This window comes from Rissa tridactyla, chromosome Z (genome assembly GCF_028500815.1).
Source record: "Rissa tridactyla isolate bRisTri1 chromosome Z, bRisTri1.patW.cur.20221130, whole genome shotgun sequence".
Lineage (NCBI taxonomy): Eukaryota > Metazoa > Chordata > Aves > Charadriiformes > Laridae > Rissa > Rissa tridactyla.
The window spans coordinates 50,086,280-50,105,621 of record NC_071497.1 but is presented as its reverse complement, the minus strand read 5'-3'; the positions used below and the strand labels follow the sequence as shown (position 1 = coordinate 50,105,621).

Genomic DNA, 19,342 nt, shown 5'->3' with positions numbered 1-19,342 from the left:
CCAAAGGCAGTGAAAAGCAGATGGAGCAAGAACAATGTAATCTGAATTTTCTTGATCAACCACTCATTTTTCCTTTGGAAGTTGGAGTTGCAAAAACCTAACAAGGTTTTTCTGGTTATTTTAGAAGTTATATACAGTTTAATTCATTCATTTTAAATGTTCGGTCATCCACATTGAAGGCTAATGAAAAGTTAATTAATTAATTAAATAATGGGTTATTTACTTAACCAATACTGTAATTCTCTGAAAGCTAAAATTATACCTCATTTTTGCAATAAGATAATGCAGAAAAAATCTGCTATGAATCATATATGTTAACAGTCTGCGGCTGCAGTGCAAGTGACTTTTCTGTAAAAAACAGTAAGAATCACTTAATAGGTTATTTGCCACATGCACCTCTTTGGAACCACATGCGATATCTACATACTGACCTGAATACTAAGGGAGCAAATGAAATGTTCACAGACTTGATTAACACCTAAATAAGCGTCTCATTTTGCTTACCGGCAGAGAAAGAGAGCCATTTTGAATCACCTGTATCTCGAAGGTGACCCTGTGCAAAATGACATCAGTTTGTCACCCCCACCACAACCTGATGCAATTTCAGGTGTTAGAAAAGGCAACACCATGATATGTATTCAGGCTATTGCAATAAAAGCACAAGAGACAGCTTTTCAGATTTTACTAGCCTATTGCTGTAGGTGATGGCCCAGATTAATTTTGCCCAACTCCAGGTCAGGAGAGGATTAATCCTTATAACAAAGATCCAAGTCATGCTTTAAAAATGCCCACTTCTCTGTACTGATAACAGAAGTAACCCGAGGAGATTATATTCACAGGTCTGGCAGCACAGCTAAGCCAGATGAACCTGAGGCCAAGAGTTGGATTTCGCAATTGTCTATGTCTTGAACAATTTTGAATGCAGATCAACTAAATCTGAAAATTAGTTAGTCTGCCTTTTCATTTTTGCATACTATTTTTCCATAGGAGGACCAGGTTATTTATCGAGAAGAATTCTCTTCCACTGCATCGCTCACAAAAATGTGCCTGTATGCGTAATAATTAACTAATTGTAGAGCAGTAGCTTTTCCTACATTTCAGAAAGTAATTAACTGACTTTACCTATACCTACTATTCCCCTTAAAGACATGGACCTCTAAAAACAACAAAGGCAGCGGTGGTTTCTAGGGATGAGGTGTCTGAGAAAAGACTATTGTGGGCCCACGGTATAATAATTGCTTTGAGATTTATCAGTAATCCAAAAACTACCCACAGGACAGAACAGATCATGCTGTGAAAAACTGAGTGCCCTTTTCCAGTTGAAGTCCCAAGGGCACAGAAAGCTGATGAAGCCTGTTTTCCTTGCTCCAAGACCAAAAGAAATGGCATTGTTTGTTTGCTAGGGGTGATTTAATATGGTAGGAGAGCAGCTCAAAGGCTTGGAATTATACAGTGGCACAGAGAGACCAGAGAGGCCGCACGATCGTAATTCTCAATGTCCTGACTTTTGGGTTTAATTTCACTTTGATCAAAATCAACAGCAAAACTTGCCATCAACTTCAAACCTACCTTATATTCAGTGTAGTCCTTTCTGTCACCAAAAAAAAATTAACAATAATCCTGGAATTATAAAAATCTCTACCTACAGGTTTGTTGAAGTGCAGTGCCACTTTTTCCCCCTACTGTTTCTCCTCATATTTTCAAGGAAGGACAATAATGTTGTTGATGGGAAGAATTCTTAAGCAGGAAATCTACTAACATTTAAAACTCTGCCAAAAATGACTGCTAACGAGATTATGCTTACCAAGATGCTTCAAAAATAGCATGCCACTAAATAAGAGCCTCATATATGGTATCTGAGGCGTTTGCCAGTTTCCACCAAGCCTCACCATTGCTGTATCTACCACCTTTCTCCCAGATGCAACACATTCTGCCTTGCCTCAAGACCATTTTGCCGTTAATATGCTGACCATTGTTTTTCTTGCACACAGTAATCCAATCAAGCAAGCAGAAATAAACCTTCCTACAGCACACTGGACAACGTTCTACAAGGCTTGAAAGCCACGGGTTTCTAAGAAGATTAACTGAAAGAGAGAACCACATCTCAACCCTTAAATCCAAAACTAAGGCATGAGTTTGCAATTCAGGCCATGCGTGTTACTGAGCCTACTGCTATTATTTTAAGATCAGAGTTTGTATTTCTTCATGCATATCCATGTGAGAGATTATAAACCAACCGTTATTTCCTATGGCCCTTAATATGAAAGAAGAGGTTGCATGTTTTTTGGACGCTAAATATATATCCTATATATTACATTCTAAATACCCTTATGGAATTGCTTGCAAGCAAACGATGGACAAAGGAAGTTATCCAAATAATTCAATAAGTCATTTCAATACTAATATATTCTAATATACTGATTTTCAATATTGATATTTGGAATATTTTCAATATTGATATTTGGAAATAATTACTAATATATCTGCAAATAATTAGGAAACGGGTCTGGCGTCTTTTCTATTCCTTTGCTTAAGAAGACTTATGCTTTCTGGGTAGATACTTCAAGTGAAGAAAGTAATACTTTAAATTCACGTCCCAACTTACTGCACAGTTTCTTGCTTATGTAACAAATTTTAGTTACTGTTAATTCCAGCTGTTGGCCTTTCCTCTGAATAAGAAATGGCCTTTTCTCTGTATAAAATGTCATGTAGTAAGGAATAGTGCCCTGGGCCATTCCCATGATAGAATCAAGTCCTGATTACCTCACTGGAAAGCGAGAAATCATCTCTGTCTAATGATGCAGACCTCCTGTTTCTATCCCTGTAGAGGCACAGGATAGCAGGAATTACTAATATGATATATTAAGGTACAATAAAATATGTCAATAGCTCAGTACGTCATGTCCTCAGCCTCAGGCAGGAGTGATTTGTTGCTTGGAAGAAGTCCAAATTTAAGGAGAAAACACAGACATATTTCTCTGAACAGCTAATCTGGAAAAAAGCTATGAGAAATGTGCTGCTAGAAATTTCAAATATTTGGGTAAGTCTGATGGAAATGGGTTACTAGGCAGAGGACGGGTGAAATGATGTAGGAAGCATGCAAACTACCATCCTATGGATCTGCGCTGTTATCTCATTGACCTTTTATATGGCCTACATGGCACCTTTTAGACTCATCATTATGTATGTATGCGTGCAGGGTATACACAGGTTTGCGTATGCACACACACAAATGGTAAATGGTTCCAGTACAGACTAAGAACGAGGCAATTAAGAGTTTAAAAAATCATTTAATTATAATGTGTAGAGTAGGATTCTGAGTGGCAACAAGTAGAGATTTTATCTCAGAAGCTGAACACAAAAAACAATGGCAATACTCCTCCAAAATTTAGTCAATGATCATCCTCTGACTAAAATTTAGAGGAATTTTGCCATTGATTTTGAATGAGACGAGACTCAGGTATTCTGTCTGTGACTTCTAGAGAGAAATTCGCATTGCTCTGCTTGCTTCAGAGATACATATGGGTCAAAAACTCATTCTGAATTGGAGAACTTAATTGTTTTTCATGGTCTTTCAATACAGAGAGGAAACGATAACCAATGCAAACTTTGCAGAGTATTTCATAATTACTTCTATCACTGCAACATTTCAAAATCCAGCCAAGATGAAGCCTTCAAACAGGATATGCCTCCACCCAGAAACATTCTAAATTAAAACAAAAGTGTAGCAAATAAATGCAATGAATATTAAGAATAAAGCAGAAAACCAGGAACATCTAAATAGCAATAAAATTACACAGAAACAAGAAATCGCTGTTAGACAGCATCATGCTTTCAAATTACTGCAGATGACTGCTTTAAAAAATTTTTAAGTAGCTTAATTTCTAACTACTCCTGGACAAAGCAATTTCTGGAGTTCCAAAATCTGCATTTTTTCCACTCAGACACATTATTGACATAAATATTAGCTAAATGATAACTTGTTTATAGTAAATAATAATTTATTTTTAATTATTATTAAATAAAAGGGATTTAATTAGAATCACAGAATCATAGAATCATTTAGGTTGGAAAAGACCCTTGGGATCATCGAGTCCAACCATCAACTCCACTCTACAAAGTTCTCCCCTACACCATATCCCTTAACACCACATCTAAATGAGTCTTAAACACATCCAGGGATGGTGACTCCACCACCTCCCTGGGCAGCCTATTCCAATGTCTAACCACTCTTTCTGTGAAGAATTTTTTCCTAATGTCCAGCCTAAACCTACCCTGCTGCAGCTTGAATTAGTGATTTGATAAAAGCTTGCGCCACAAATCAAGCAACAAAATTAACATCTGATTAATCTCCAAAAAGGTGCTCATCCTCCAGTGTTACAAACCCTGCAAGGTTCAGCGTCCTCCCTTGGTCAAAAGCCTACATAACTGGACAGGCCTCAAACGATGCCCTGAAGGTCACCAAACACAGGCTGTGACAGCGGACATGCCTTTTCCTTAGTGCTCTATATCCGCTAGAGCTGTTTTACAGCAATGTGAGAAGGTGAAAAGTTTACACTAGCCGGTTATGCAATAAATGTCACTGGTATTACCCTGACTTTAGACTAGAATCCCAGCAGTAAGCAGTTAAGACGTGATAAAGCAGGATTAATTCCCGAGGAAAATTTATGATTAATTTATCAGTGTAGTATGCAGTAAAAATTCCCTGCTACCTTTTTTATTCCTCGAACAAGAAATTATTTTGCACCAACCTATTAATCCCTTAAGTGTAGCACTTCATAGCAGTGTTAATGTCATTGCATGTACACCTTTAAGCCTATTCTCACACACTCACCTGAAAAGAAGTCATCCAAGATCATTGCTATTTATGGCTATTTGTGTAAATCAATACAGCTTCAACGATACAGAGGACAGAGGAATAGTAATGGAATAGTGCAAAATGCCATAACTGAGCAGCACCTATTCTTTGAACTGCCCTGATGAAATTGTATCTGACAGGGACAGTAAAACTACCCAAAGTGAGCCACTGTTGAGTAAGGCAGAGCAGCAGTTACATCGCTAGATAAAGCTGCTTTTGGAGGCAATGTGAGCTCTGAACCCTCCACCTGCTGTAGGGACAAGTACATGATTAACACTTAAAGCCCTCATCATCCTCCCAAGCCACGAGGCTCAATTCCCCTGCTAGCAATGCAATGGCAGTTTTTCCAAGACTGCCTTTCTTTCATTTCCTCCTTTCAGATAGGAACACACATAAGCCAAAAAACCACCAACGACATCAAGTAGCAACTGCACTTCCTCAGTTACAGGTATTGCCTGCAAAATAATAAAATATGTGGTGATTTACTACAATGTATTTTCTGTCAGATGTAATTGGTTTGCCAAAAGGATGCCCTAGGGCTGCTCTAACTTAGGATTTTCAGTTTGCCTGTGACAGTGACCCACGCTTCACAATACAATTGCAAGAATTTCACACACATTATTTACAACTAAACTAAACCCAAACCATCTTATCTGCTTGTTTTCCCAAAAAGCAAAATAGAGCACCACTGCTACTATTTTGACTTAGGTCTTATTATACAAAAGATGCTGCCTTCCACTAGATGCATCATTGACTGATACTTGCAAAGATCTATTGCTGGATCACATAGAGAAATAAACTATTTCTTTAAATTACCTCCTGGACATCTATGTGTAATAAATAACCAGCAACCCAGCGACAGCTCGGATGATGAGGATAAAACTGATGGTATGCTAACGATACAGAAGGGTAGGCATATATCAATGTACATAAAATTATAAACATGATTAATCATATTCTTCTTATCAGGCTCTCCGAATGGCATTTTTTCACCATGAGCTACTGAAGCGAGGAACTGCGATTTCATACAGTTGGCTGAGCACCTGGTGTGATGGAGACCGGATTATCCTCTCAGTACTTTAGTATGAAAATTAGTAATAGTTAAAACATTTGTGTCTGTGTTAGAACAATACAGAGTCAAGAGCATTCTATAAGGAGTTCTCATTGACAGCACAGATTTCCAGAATTTTGAAATGCACAGCTAAGTATTACCAACATATTTGGTTTATACAGATAAAGGAAGATGGTGATTCTCAAGAGAAGTATTTAATGAGGGGTTTTGGATTAAAAATCACTAAATCAGTCACCTTTCTTTTTCTAAACCACCTGTACCTCACTTTATGATGCATGACAACTGGTCTGTGCATAATAAATTAATTACAATTATCTGTTTTTCCTTTATCTTGTCATTTTAGGTTATAAAAATCTGGCAGCGCCAAGAAAGAATTCCAAACTCCAGTTTGTGCTAATAGCAGACTTACTGCTGCACAGATTAATGGAACCAGCCATTAAAATGTGATAAATAATAAAAAGTGGTGTTTAAATAAGAGCTGGCTGAAATACAATGGAATATTGCTAATCTAGGTTAAGGGGAAGGAAATACCATCCTTTATTCTACAGAATTAGCAACATCACACTAGTCACAGTTTGCAGGTTACGCAAAACATCGTAGATGGCTGGGGAGAAATTAAGAAGTCTCATTCTTTATATTAAAGTTCATTTTATAAACAGCAAAAAATGTTGCTAAATAGGAAAAGTCTTAATCAATTGTTGCAGGTATTACAGCTGTTTACTTACACTCATCTCTAATACATCTTCCCATCTGTTCTATACCTCATGTATAAAACACTTTTCTCATTCATCCCACGTACATCTTTTAAAGTGCAAACTTTCAGACTTCCTTTGTCTTCGTATTTCTTTGCTTTGCTGACTAAAATTAGATTTTGAATTTTGGTTGAAAGGACCAAGGGAAGCTATTTTAAATTTTAAATACCGGTACTGTATCGATAGCTGTTTGCCTGAAAGCAGTCATTGTTTTTGTATGGTTTTTGCTGCCTAAGGGTTAAAGGCATTTTAAAAACATCTAAATTCCACATTGCCTTACACCACCTTTATAAAACATACACATGTCCAACTACAAGTGACAGAGAATAGGAAGCCAGACCATCCACTTTAGGTTTAGTCCTTTCAAAAGCTTTCTGCACAGAAGGTCTCTAATTTCTATGATTAAAAACTCTGGCTTTCAACAAATACCAGGCAAGCGTGGGTACAAACCTTATTTTTAAGAACTGTCATAACCATTACACTTTCGACTTCTACATCACTTTTGTTAAAGGATTTTCTTCAGTATGAGCATACTATCCATTATGCAGTAACAAATTCAAATTGGTTATAATCTCATTCTACAGTTACAAAAGCAAAATGCCTGAATTCTTGGAAACAATTTCAGAAGGAAAAAGGACCCAAAAGGGACTGTTTTCTCACCTCTACAGTTGGCAATGAAAAACTGGGTCCTGCTAATAAAGCCAACGAAACCCCAGATAGTTAACAGGACAGAAGGCCTTTCATCAAACTGGATGTTTTGACATGTGGCCCTGGCGGTGTAGTGCTGTCTGCCTACGGAGTGTCACCACCTAGAAAGGCCAAGGCCACCCTAAAGCCAGCGGTGCCCAAAACACCACGGTACCGCGGCACCCTCAAACGGCAACAAGCACTGCCCAGGGCAGCTTCTACCACCCGCATCCCACACTTCAGAAAAGATAGGTACCTACAGCCACCCTTTAAAAACATGCTGTGGAGGGCTCACTATTGCCTTTTAAAACAAGGCCAGAAAAAGTAGGGGAGTCTGCTGTGCCTTGCCACCCAAAACTTTTATATGATGAGTGGGGCACCACATGAAATGAGCAGTGAACATGGGAGATGCGTATACAATTGCATAAAAGTTGAGCACTCTCACCATCAGAATCTGGAAAGCTTGTAAAAGCCACTGGATTTTGTTAAGTATTAATCTGGGAGGTAAACTTGGGGAACTAGCTTGGGCAAAAAAGTAGAGGAATATGGGTTAGCTGGAAAAGCAGTACCATGCTGCTCCACCTGGGTCTGGCATTTCTGAGCAAGTCTGGAAGCAAAACTATGGCACCTGAAGATCTTCCATGTCTAGAAGTGAAGCTCCTTCAGAGTTTAAGGACCACCATGCAGGCAAGTATTCTGAGGTCTGGTATACTGATTTGGGGACTGAAATTCCACTTCCAGTCTCCTGTAGCTCCCACATCGTGTTGAGGATCTGGATCAAAGTACCCAAGACTGAGATGACAGAAGGAAAAACATTTATAAAGTCTCTGGATTTTGGGACTGCATATTCCTCTCTGCGCAGCTTCTACCACAATGAATTTAATCATGTCTAGAGTTCTGAAATACAGAATGGTGAACATTTGCCAACACAGCTGGTTCTGTGCAGCCTCTAACTAGTATCATCTGACTTATTTTTAATTACATATGCTTTTTATTTTTAAATATATTGATGGATATGTTGTCCCCTTGCTGTTAATTAAAGGTGGCACAGTTTTAGCCTTCCTTTTCCTGGCACAATTAGCAACGGCTGCCTAATAAATCTTAGTGGATGGTCATGATTTAAGAGCATTTAATCTATACTGCATTTCCATGCTGCCACTTTCTGCTCATTACCAGGGTACATACATAGAAGACCAAGAGACTCCAGTGGTGAAAACCACTGTAATCATTGCTTTGTAGTCAATAAATTACCGACAGGTGCTAAAATAAACTGAGAATAGTATCCATTTCACTGTACTAATGGTTGCATATATAAAGTATCAGACTTCGGGTTGTCAGTAATACCCCCAAATTGAATCAACAATGCTAAATACTCAAGGCAAATTAACTAACAGTTACTGCTACTGGAGTAGCATTAAGTTAACACAGAAATAACTTGAAAGTTTTTGAGATAATAAAAGCAGATAAAACATAACACAAAACCAGGCTTTTATCAAAACAGTGCATGGTACAAGGACAGTGATGATGCTCATGTTCCAAACATGTACTTAAAGCAATGCAGCCACCTTGCATACGTTGGCATGCGAGACCCAGATACTCTTAACTCTATATTCACACGCATGCTTGCACAAGTAGAACAACAGTGAAATGTCTGTAGAATAAGACTCTGATCTCCGTATGGACTACAAAACATCACTTTAAAATATCTTTTGTTGGTGATGAGAGAAGAAAGGCTATTCTATAGATACAGTTACAGTTACTGGGTCTGTGGATTCAACGTTAAGAAGTCCTCAAAAAGAACTGTTCAGGAGTTCAAACCAACTGCAAACTCAGACCTTACGCAGATTCCAGTTTTTCCTGTGGACATACAGGTAATTTGCTTTTTTTCTTAAACAAACACATATTAGGTCATACATTATACCAGTGACTGTATGTATGCAGTGTTAATATAGCCACCAAGTAGAGAAGTACCTAAAAATACTGTTAACAACCTTTCCTTTAGAATGCAAATACTGCCATTAAATACAATGTGGCAACATCTGAGATCAGTATAGATCTTAAAATATCACACACAAGCTATTCAGGTTTCTTAAGACAACAAAATTGGCAATAAAATAATGTCAAACTATGTCTTGTTGGTAAAAATAGCTCATTTTCCAAATGCAGTTCTCTGTAAATGTAGAAAAACTGTAACTGTCTTGTATATACCATAAGCTATTTATCTAAAATGGTACTGTCAGTGAAACAGATGTCATTGCACAATATCCCCGTGCCACCCACATTCTGTTCTCCTAGTTGCTAAACAGAACTGTTTTGAGTTATTTACTGAGCGATCAGATTCAAGTATTTCTGCAATGATCTCCACGATACATGAAAGAAAAAAAAGTACTTAAAAACTGAAATGCAATTTCACACAATGTTTCACCATGATCTAATAAATTCAACATGCCTTCACTAGTACAGACTATGAAAAAGAGACTGAAGTCTTAGCAGAAGATTATTAAAGTCTTATTTTTAAGAACTTTGTACATCAGCTTTTTCCGTTTTCCTCTTCCTGTCCGTTATATTCAATTTCAAGCTTCTGTTTTTAAATATCTTCAGTCAACTGAGGAAGCTGTAGAAATCAATATCAAAGTTTCCTCCCTCATCCTAAAAAAAATAAATTATCTGTTCTTTGCAGGATAACAACATAAAACCTAACAATCACGCCACAGAATAAGTTAGGCTGGAAGGGGCTTTTGGAGGTATCTGGTGGTGGGATCACACTACCTACTGTAGGCCCCATTCAGGGCAGCCCACAGGGCTTGGTGTCACTTGTCAGGGACCCATCTTAGTCTGCATATGCCATATGCCACCCTACATTGTAGAACTTAGCCATCTGGGTTTTGTTCTGTCTTTTCATGACGTCTTGCTTTTTCAGCTTTCCTCCTTTTTTCCATCCTTGTCACAGGGATCTCTGGAGTTCAGCAACATGTGACTGCCATCAGCCTTCCTTGAGGGTGAGACAGGGCACAAGACTATCCACAGTTCAAACAGAACCTTGCCAGTGCACCCCATGAACCCTAAATGCAAAAGGCTTGTAGTCTGTTCTCATCCGTGTCACCAAATTGTTGCCAAAATTCAAGTTACTAGATTTTCTCAACCTGTGCCCTTTAAGAACCTAGACTGTATTTGTTTGAAAGCTTGTGAGCACAAAGAAATTCATATTGATTACTCTGTCTGCATTCACATTTGTACAAGTAACTGGCTCACTAAAGAACATTACATCAGAAAAAGTAGTTAAGTTTGAATATTCACAGTTTTCTAGTACAAAAGAGTGCTTTAATTCTTAAAAATGGGGAAGAGAGAAAGGAATCTAAGAGATATCTAGACACACATATGTATTCTAGAAACCCAATAAATACATCTAGAACAAATGACAGCTAAGCAGAAAAAGCTTTCGTATCTAAGACCTTTTTCTCATTGGAAATCTCTCCTTCTTGAGAATGTAAAACTTCACAACATTTCAAGATCACTGATAATAAAAATACTGAAATTAACATTAACTTATGTTTTAGTATCTCAAGACATTTTTCATCTGATCAGATTTTTACTCTTTGACACTTGTTTGCTAATAAGCCACCTAACCCTTCAACTATCCAGCTTTATGATGCCTTATTTAGACCTCTCAACTTTGTTGAGCTGCTTTCAGATTACAACACAAAGTCTTAAAGATAAATATGGCAGGCACGTTTTTTTAACGGAACACTTGCCAGTTTGGCGACAGTAGAATCAAAACCAGACAGGCAGAGGGAGTGTTGCTTAGAGGAGAGAAGAGAATTTTCTATACGCTCCTGAAATAAAGTTCTTTCAAGGTACCCTAACTGACCAATCACAGAGAGCTGCCTAGCAATTCCCTGCCTTAATGGGGAAAAAAAAAAGAGTGAAAAAGTTTCCATTACAACAAACAACTGAGATGGCAAATTCTGCATTTGTTATACTAATTTGATTTATACTCTCTTGATGACTGGAAGCAATCTAGGCTAACCGCTAACACTGTACAAATGAAGCATCCTTTGCCACCAAAAGCCAAAACCATCAATCCCCACTGGTTACAAAATAAGCACCAATATGCATCACATTCGCTACTAGGCACCAGATCTCAGACTATAAAAACATTTAGCCTTTGCTTTAGGCAGTAACTTTCAAGCTGAAAATCCTAGGCATTTCTATCAGGTTTGGGACTACATGTCACAGGTCTGGTTTTATTTGTTAAATGTAAAAAGCAACAAAACTAATTCTCTAATAATGGTAAATAAATGAAGACATAACTTCAGTGAGATTCTTTCCAAAGAACGTAATCTGTGACATCCTTGCTATCAGAAAATCAGTTCATTCATCCTGCTAAATGCTGTTCAACTGAATAGTAGAATAATTCATGATGAGTTATAATTTCAAAGTGTTAGCTGAACATTCAAAAATCTGTCTTTACAGCATGGCTCACAGAAGAAATATGTGGGCCGATACCTTCAGAGGCTGTTTTCCCCAGGAAGCAGAATATACGTATTAGCTAAACTACAACAAAATTAGAGCACCTCTCGTCCCTCTTTACCCTTCAAAGATTTCTGAATACATATTTTTATCATTTTAATTAACTTCATGTTAACTAATGAAAAATATCTTCATGAAACATATGATGCAAAGCTTGTGTTTTTAGGAAAAGTAGTCTGTTTTCTGATTCTTTCTTCCCTGTATGAATTCTGTCCACCTATAACATGAATAAACTCTAAGAAAAAGTAATCAATATATCAAACAATAAATAAGTGCTCCTAAAGGCATCTTTTCAAAATCAAGTCCATCTAGAGTACTTTAAACATTTATTATGTTCAATGTGGCTCGCAAATCATTTATTCTTCTATTCAGTTGAAAGTAATTAAGCACTTAACCATGGTATATAGCTACTCTACCCCACTCTATAGCCTGGACAACACAACGCAGTTGCTTTTCATGTTGTTTACTCTTTTAAGACCAGTTACAGATTCACATCTCCTTCAAATCCAGTTTATGGACAGGTGAAGGTGCATTAAATGGTTGCTTCATATACCATAGTCTCTTCCTATCATTACACACATTTATCACAAACTGTGAAAGTACTTACAATGCACTGTGAAATACTACATTATTTAGAAACCAACTAAAGTAGTTAAAGCAGCCCTTCATTCATTAGGGCAAATACTTTGTTGGCATTGGCCTTTCTTTTAATTTTCTTATAAAATCACAATTATGCATTTTGAGAAAGATGAGGAAGAGCATGCTGACTTTGGAAAAGCAATGGAACAAAAAGGAAAATATAAAACTACAAGTAAGTGTATAGGTGTTAAACTCGTTTAAAAAAAAAAAAATTAAAACCTGAGAATTTCCTGGTTTTATTTTTGGTGGACTTTTTTGTGGCTTGTCCTAAAACTGAAAGCACCTGTCCGTACTGCTAAAATACCAGTATCTGTCTTCAAAGTTAGGGATATAGGTAGAATCATCAGTTTGCTCTGAGTCACAGGCAGGTTGCCCCTCTCTATAGTTATACGTGCTTCATCTCTCTGTCCTCCTATTTATATGCCTGTACACTTATACCAGTGGATTGTGTCTCTTCTGAGCCACTCATACAGGGCTGTTAAATCAAAGAAACAAAACACTGAACAGTTCCCTGATACTCTGAGTAATTACTGGATAATAAAACCTTATCTGATGAATAATAACCCTATTGTCATATAAAACCAGACATTTCCATTTCAGTATTAAATACCCAATTAACATTCTGCTACACACATAAGTATTTACGGCGTCAGCTTTGTAAGTAAGTCCCTTAAATATAACCTGCTTTAAGAAGAGAGCTGTTTAAGAGATAGTAATTGATGAAGACCCACTGGGCACTCTGTGCATAAATTCCCGTCTCTACTTGTGGTCAGGTATCATGCCAAAAATTAGTTTGCTTAGTTGCAAATACCGTGATTGGGAAATCACCCTGCTTAAACAGAGGACCTCTGCCTTTTGCCATTGTGGTCACTGTTTTTCCCAGAGATTTTTTTCCTGTCATTGCCACTGATTACAACTGGAAGTTAATATTGTATATCAGAATCAGTAGATGAAAATACCTTCGTATACTGTTCTGAGCGACTTGCTTTTTTGAGAAAGAAAATGCATTAAAAGTCTTTAAAAAGCCAAATTTGTCAGAAGATCCTCCCCAGATATTGTTACTGCTCAATTCAAAAGCTTAGGGAAAAAATAGTAGCTATATCTCAGACCTCATCAATGTGCTAAAATGCTGAGTAAAGGTTTATGTCTTTTTGCTGGCTTTTTTTTTTTTCCCCCCTTTTTTCTTTCTGGAAGATTATGATCATTCTGCAGTTAAAAGCTATTGATTTACTAGAAGGCTGCCTCATGTTTTATATTTTCAGTCCTATTGGATTGATTAAACAAACAGACCTTTTAGCAAAACCAGGAACTTTTTTATATTGCTTACTGTACTATATTAGGATCCTTATGATATAGGAGGGCTCAGCAATTACAAGGGCATCATTATATATATATGCTAATTAAAAATTGACCAACCTTTCCTTCAGCGTCTGCAGTCGTTACCTTCTCAACCTTGTTCCTGTTTAAAAATTTCTTCACCCATTCTTCTACTTGAACATTGAACTTCATGAAAATCACATAGCAAAAATATGCTGTCAGGAGTGTTAAGCTTTCCCACCACATGATCAAGTTATCCAGAAAAAAGATGATTAGTAAGATCAAGTCAACGATGTAAAAGGACACATCTCGAAAGAGTGGCCACCAAGTAAGGTTCAAGATCTCTCTAGAAAATAAAGCACACATTCCAATAACAAACAAGATATTGAACACGGCAGATCCCACTATTGTACCAATGCCAACGTTGCTGTGGGATATAAACACTCCTATTAAAGAAGTGAACAGTTCTGGGGCTGACCCACCAGCAGCCATGAAGGTTGCCCCTGCCACATCATCAGATATGCTCAGTTTTTCAGTGATGACAGTCAAGGAAGGAACAAAGAACTCATCGCAGACTATGGCTAAAGCTATGAACATGTAAATCATTCCAATTATGTGGAGGATCACTGCTCCCTTTCTTCTCTCCTCAAGAGAGAAAAGGTCCCGGGGGTACTCTCCCTTGGCATGTTCATCTGTTGCATTGTCATGCTCAGCTTCATATTTCATAGAAGTGTGTGGGTCTGGAGTGCCGTTTTCATTCTGTTCTGTGAAATCCAACAGAGTTCTTTGGTGCCCATGCACCAGCTTTTGGCTATCTAGGCTGCTGGCCAATGCCATGCTATGTGGTTCCATCTTGAAAAAGGCACTAATTGAAAGAGAGAAAATACTAATGGCCACTACACTGACAAGAAGCCCTATAATTCGTATCAGTCTCAGTTTTTTCCTAACATTATGGTGCCGTCGGCAACCAAACAGTGGTTCCTCCAAACACCACTCCTCCAAGACATCAGCAATAGTTTTTTTCTGAAGAGCCATTTTGTGTTCTGTGTGAGATGCTTGGGGAGTCAGATGGATTGCTCCTTCATACTTTTCTACAGCTCTGAAGTTAGAAGTGCTTTAAGAGTTTTCCCCGAATCAAGTACTTGTACTCTTCATAGGAAGTATTTTCTTCATTCGTCCTAAAAGGACAAACAGGTATTATTAATACTAGCGAAACAGCATGTGATTAGAAGCTTCTAAAAAGCTTTTTACAGACTGTGTTAAATTTAGAATTTAAAGCAGAATATTACCAACTGTAACATAAAACCCTGTCACATCCCATCAGACACAGCAACGATACGTTTGTTTCAGCAGCAACTCTGCACATAACAGCCTATCAATACTCAGATTATTTTATGCCTCTCAGCCACTGCTCTCCTCAGTTGCTGACGACAGATCCTAGTGGAAGGTAAAAAAGATCTCCAAATGTTGCGTAAAAATGAAGGAACAACTATTTTAATGGATATACCAAAGATTATTAACTTCTGTGATTACTTTTCACCGTGATCACGCAACATCCAGATCCCAAATGCAGGGCAATAATGTATGAAAAAGCAATCAAAGTGCTAACAAACATCTCATCAGACCTTTAGGCAGCTGAGGTGGTATTAATTGAAATGTTACGCATGCATAGAGCAACAGTAGGTAAAACACTACGCCACTGGAACAGGACTGAAACGAAGATCTAACACATCCATAGTTTCTGTAATTCCCCTGCAAAATCGACTCAAGTTTATACAGAAAACTCAGCTTGCTTCTGGTAAGACCTAGGACAGTCATTTAGACTAGCTAAGACAAAAATTTTCTTTCACCTCTGGTTTTGTTTTGGTTTATGTTACACATTCAGTCATAAACATAGGAAGTTACTAAGAATATCTATGTGGTAAGTATCTTTTAAAAGTGCTCCTCTTAGAGATCCTTAAGAAAATAGTTTAAATTTACACAAGAGTTGATCCTGAAACAAACAAAGCAGTAATAAATTAAACTGTATGAGAAAGACTATTCACGTATGCCAAAGCTAAGTGTGTTAGACCAACAGCATTTTTAAAACAGGAAAAAAAACCACAACCCAACACTATATAACAAGAGGCTCTTTGGTTACTGAATTTGAAGAATATATGTAATGTAGAAATTAGTTATGTATGCATTTGGCATATTAAGTTGCATTTTACATGACACAAAACATAAAACAGTTTCTAAATAAAACTGATTAGTACTTATTATTACAGCCAAGAAACACTTTGTTAACACTACTTATTCAAGCCGTTTGTAGTAACAGCTGAACACTAAATAATCTGTTAATCAGTAGAATATTGATTCTGTATTCTCAAATACAGAATTACAACTATTACATGAATCTATTTACATAAAAGTTATTAAGTCACGTGCGGTGCCTCCTCATTTTTACGAGCAGCTTCCATCCTGAGAAGATGTCATAGAGACATACTCCATCCGCAAGACAGCGGAGATATTTCATTTTCCGCCGGAGAGTTACGGCTCACCAGGCTGCCGTAAGGACACACCGCTGCCGTGCGCGGTATGGGGGCGGCTGGGACCACCGCCCCACACCGCGTATAACTCACGGCAGTGGGAAAAGAGCCCGGGCTGTCCCCTGCCCAGAAACTCCGACAGCAGCGCCCAGACAGACCCCTCCGGACACCGACCCCGTCCGTCCCCCCCCCAGCGCAGCGCGGCCCCATGCTGCCCGTCCCCCCGCCGGCATGCCGCGCAGCCCAACTCAGCCCAACTTCGCACCGCGCCCCTCCGCATCGCACAAACTTTTAGGGGTTTTCGTTTCTCCTCTCCGAAAGGGGAGCGGGTCCAGACCCGCAGAATCCGCCAGCCCCCACCGCGGAAAGCCGCGCAGACACTGGCTGACCGGACGGCTCGGGGCATCAGGGCACCCTCCGCAGCCGGGTACCACCCATGGGGGCGGGCACTTGGGGAGGGGACACCCCGCACCGCCGCAGCCCACCCAACCCCTCCCCACCCGCGCGAACGGGCGAGGCTCACCCGCAGGCGCGCTGTGCTGCGCGCCGGCCCGCGGGCGCTCGCCAGGGGCAGGGGAAGGGCCACGGGCACGAGTGACCACCGCCACCAGCCCTCGCCTCGCCGCGCCGTCTGCAGCGGCCGCGGGATCCGCACCGCACCGCCCCGCACCGCCCCGCGCAGGCGGGGCAGGCGCCGGCCCGCCCCCGCCCGCCGCCGCCGGGGGTGTCGCTGCCCACCGCAGCATCCCCCCCCCGCGCCGCGCTCCCGCCGGCGCCGCATCGATAGTGTGGTTCGTGGCAAAGCAAGGTAGGGGTGAGGATTATTGGTTTTTTGTTTTGTTTTTTTTTTTTTTTTCTTTTCCCCTTTATCTTGCGTTACCTGGTGCAGATTAGTTGAGATAAAACTCTCGCAAAGATAATAATTTTTATAAGGAGAGGTCTTCTGATCAAAATAGCCTTTATTCCAAATGTTTTCTGAAGGGAAATCAGGCAATGAAAGAAAGGGACGTTGCATTTTGGTTTTGATTTTAAGGAAGGCAACATGTCTGCTGTAGAGGGGATAAATCATCACCAATTTACACATGAACAGAAATTTCTTCAAACTACATTTCAAAGTTGTCACAGAGAGCAATAAAGATCCATTGAACACCCTAGAAAACAGGGGAAGTTCATAGCCAGAACTGTCCGTTTCTATTTTGATAACATAGGTATTTCCCCAATAAATTGGGCTTCATTAAGTAACTGCGTTAAGATTCAAATACAATAGAACGGTTACAAGGCAGCTCTGTCACAGCTAATTCCTGATGCTACGTGCCGTAGATCCGCTGCAGTATACAGGTGCTGCTCTTTTGAAATGCCACTTGCACTCCTACTCTATGCCATGGTTAGAAAAACCCACATGGCAATCCGTGGATAAACTGGTGAAGTCATCTCGTGTAGGTGGGCCAACACCCCAGGAAGACCCTCATTGGGTCAGGGCAGCTGGGAACAACCTGCATGTGGAAATCCTTGAAAAAGGCAAAGCCCAGGCAAGATCCAGGCAGGTTGGATGGGGCAGCGGTTGAGACCTGGGAAGAGTTTGGTGAACAGCTCGCTAGTGCTTCTCTGCTTCCAGTGACACCCTTTTCACATTCTGAAAAAGTTTGCTGTAAATGGTGAACCCTCAGTCTTTTTGGGCTGAACAATAACTTTGATTTTTAAAACTTGTACCTTCTTCATTTTGAATGCTGATTTCATCATGTGGCAAATGGAAAATAACTGTTACTCAGTGCTTCATGAAGAATACAAAAATGTAAGAGGTTTTATTACATGATAAAACTTGGACTTTGTAATTACCTTCAAAGTTATTATTAGGATATCCCATGAAGAATAAGGATTGTCTGGGTAGGCCTGGGGTGCACAGTCTATTTGCGTCTCCACACTGGCAGTTTGCAGCACCTGGGACGTTTGGGTTGCCTGAGCCTTGATTGGAAACTCATAAGTTCTTCGAAGGAGTTATGAAATGGCAAAACCAGGTACAGCAAAACACAATAGGCACCTTAGAGACTATGTGGACATGCAAGAGATGTTCGGAAGATATTTCCAAAACTTCAGCCATGTCCAGTGAGAGACATGGTTGATTCACACATACAAAATGCCCTTCAAAGCCAGAGTTTGCACAGGTGGTTTACATTTATTTCACATTACACATTGGGAGGTTCTCATTAGTGGCTGACAGCTAATAGACGGTGCCTGTTGATTATCCAGACTTGTTCAGGCTCAGGATGATGCAGAGAGACATGTGGAGTTTGTTTTAACCATCCTTCTAGAGCCATCACATACCTAAAAATTAGTTAAAATGCAGATTTAGTGTCTGTATCCACATATGCAAAGCACAGATGAAGCAGCTACATCTTAAATATCCAAACTGTGTCTGCTGTACAGGGAAGGCAGGGATTAAAGGTAAGCACGCTTTAATGGTTTCTTGTGGCTGCTGTGTTGTTGGCTTGCAGTCTGTGAGAAGTGGCCACTTGAAAAAGATACCTAAGGATGTTTTCACAGCTTCACAGATGGTCAGAGGCAGGCTGTGATATGTGCATGGTACTCCAGCTTCTATCAATTTCTGAAATAAAAGTGGAAACAGGTGAGTTTTGCGAATGACCACAGGAAGAATATGTAGAAAATCCCCTATAATTATGTGATAATGCCTCCTATAATTACATTATCTACTAACAAAAAGTCCATGTATCTGAATTGTAGTATCCATCTGTTTCTCTGTACTTGTAATGATTTTTCTCCCAACAATAAACATGTATTACAAGCCAAGGACAATAAAATCTGTAACAAGTACGATGTGGCTCACAGATGGATATCTCTACCAATAACTTAAGCATTTTGAATCAGCTGACCTGTTCTCATGTAAATGCTGCATAATAACGATAGCAGAAACAAAAAAGCACAGTTAAATTCGTATAAGGAG

At 39.3% G+C, this 19,342-nt stretch overlaps 1 protein-coding gene across 4 annotated transcripts in view; it reads right to left on the bottom strand.

Annotated features, from left to right (window-relative positions):
• Positions 1 to 17,037, bottom strand: part of SLC24A2 (solute carrier family 24 member 2) — a 113,044-nt gene extending 96,007 nt beyond the window's left edge. For 2 of the 4 annotated variants that reach the window (XM_054185403.1, XM_054185407.1), the window contains exons 1-2: positions 16,673 to 16,811; positions 13,955 to 15,033 (exon numbers count right to left, since the gene is read on the bottom strand). In XM_054185403.1, coding sequence (XP_054041378.1) covers positions 13,955 to 14,890 — 936 coding nt within the window. In that variant the 5' untranslated portion in view covers positions 14,891 to 15,033; positions 16,673 to 16,811. Of the gene's footprint in view, positions 1 to 13,954; positions 15,034 to 16,648; positions 16,812 to 16,906 lie in introns of those variants that run through there. The other 2 variants (XM_054185404.1, XM_054185406.1) reach the window with 2 other exon arrangements.
• Positions 17,038 to 19,342: the final 2,305 nt, after the last annotated feature.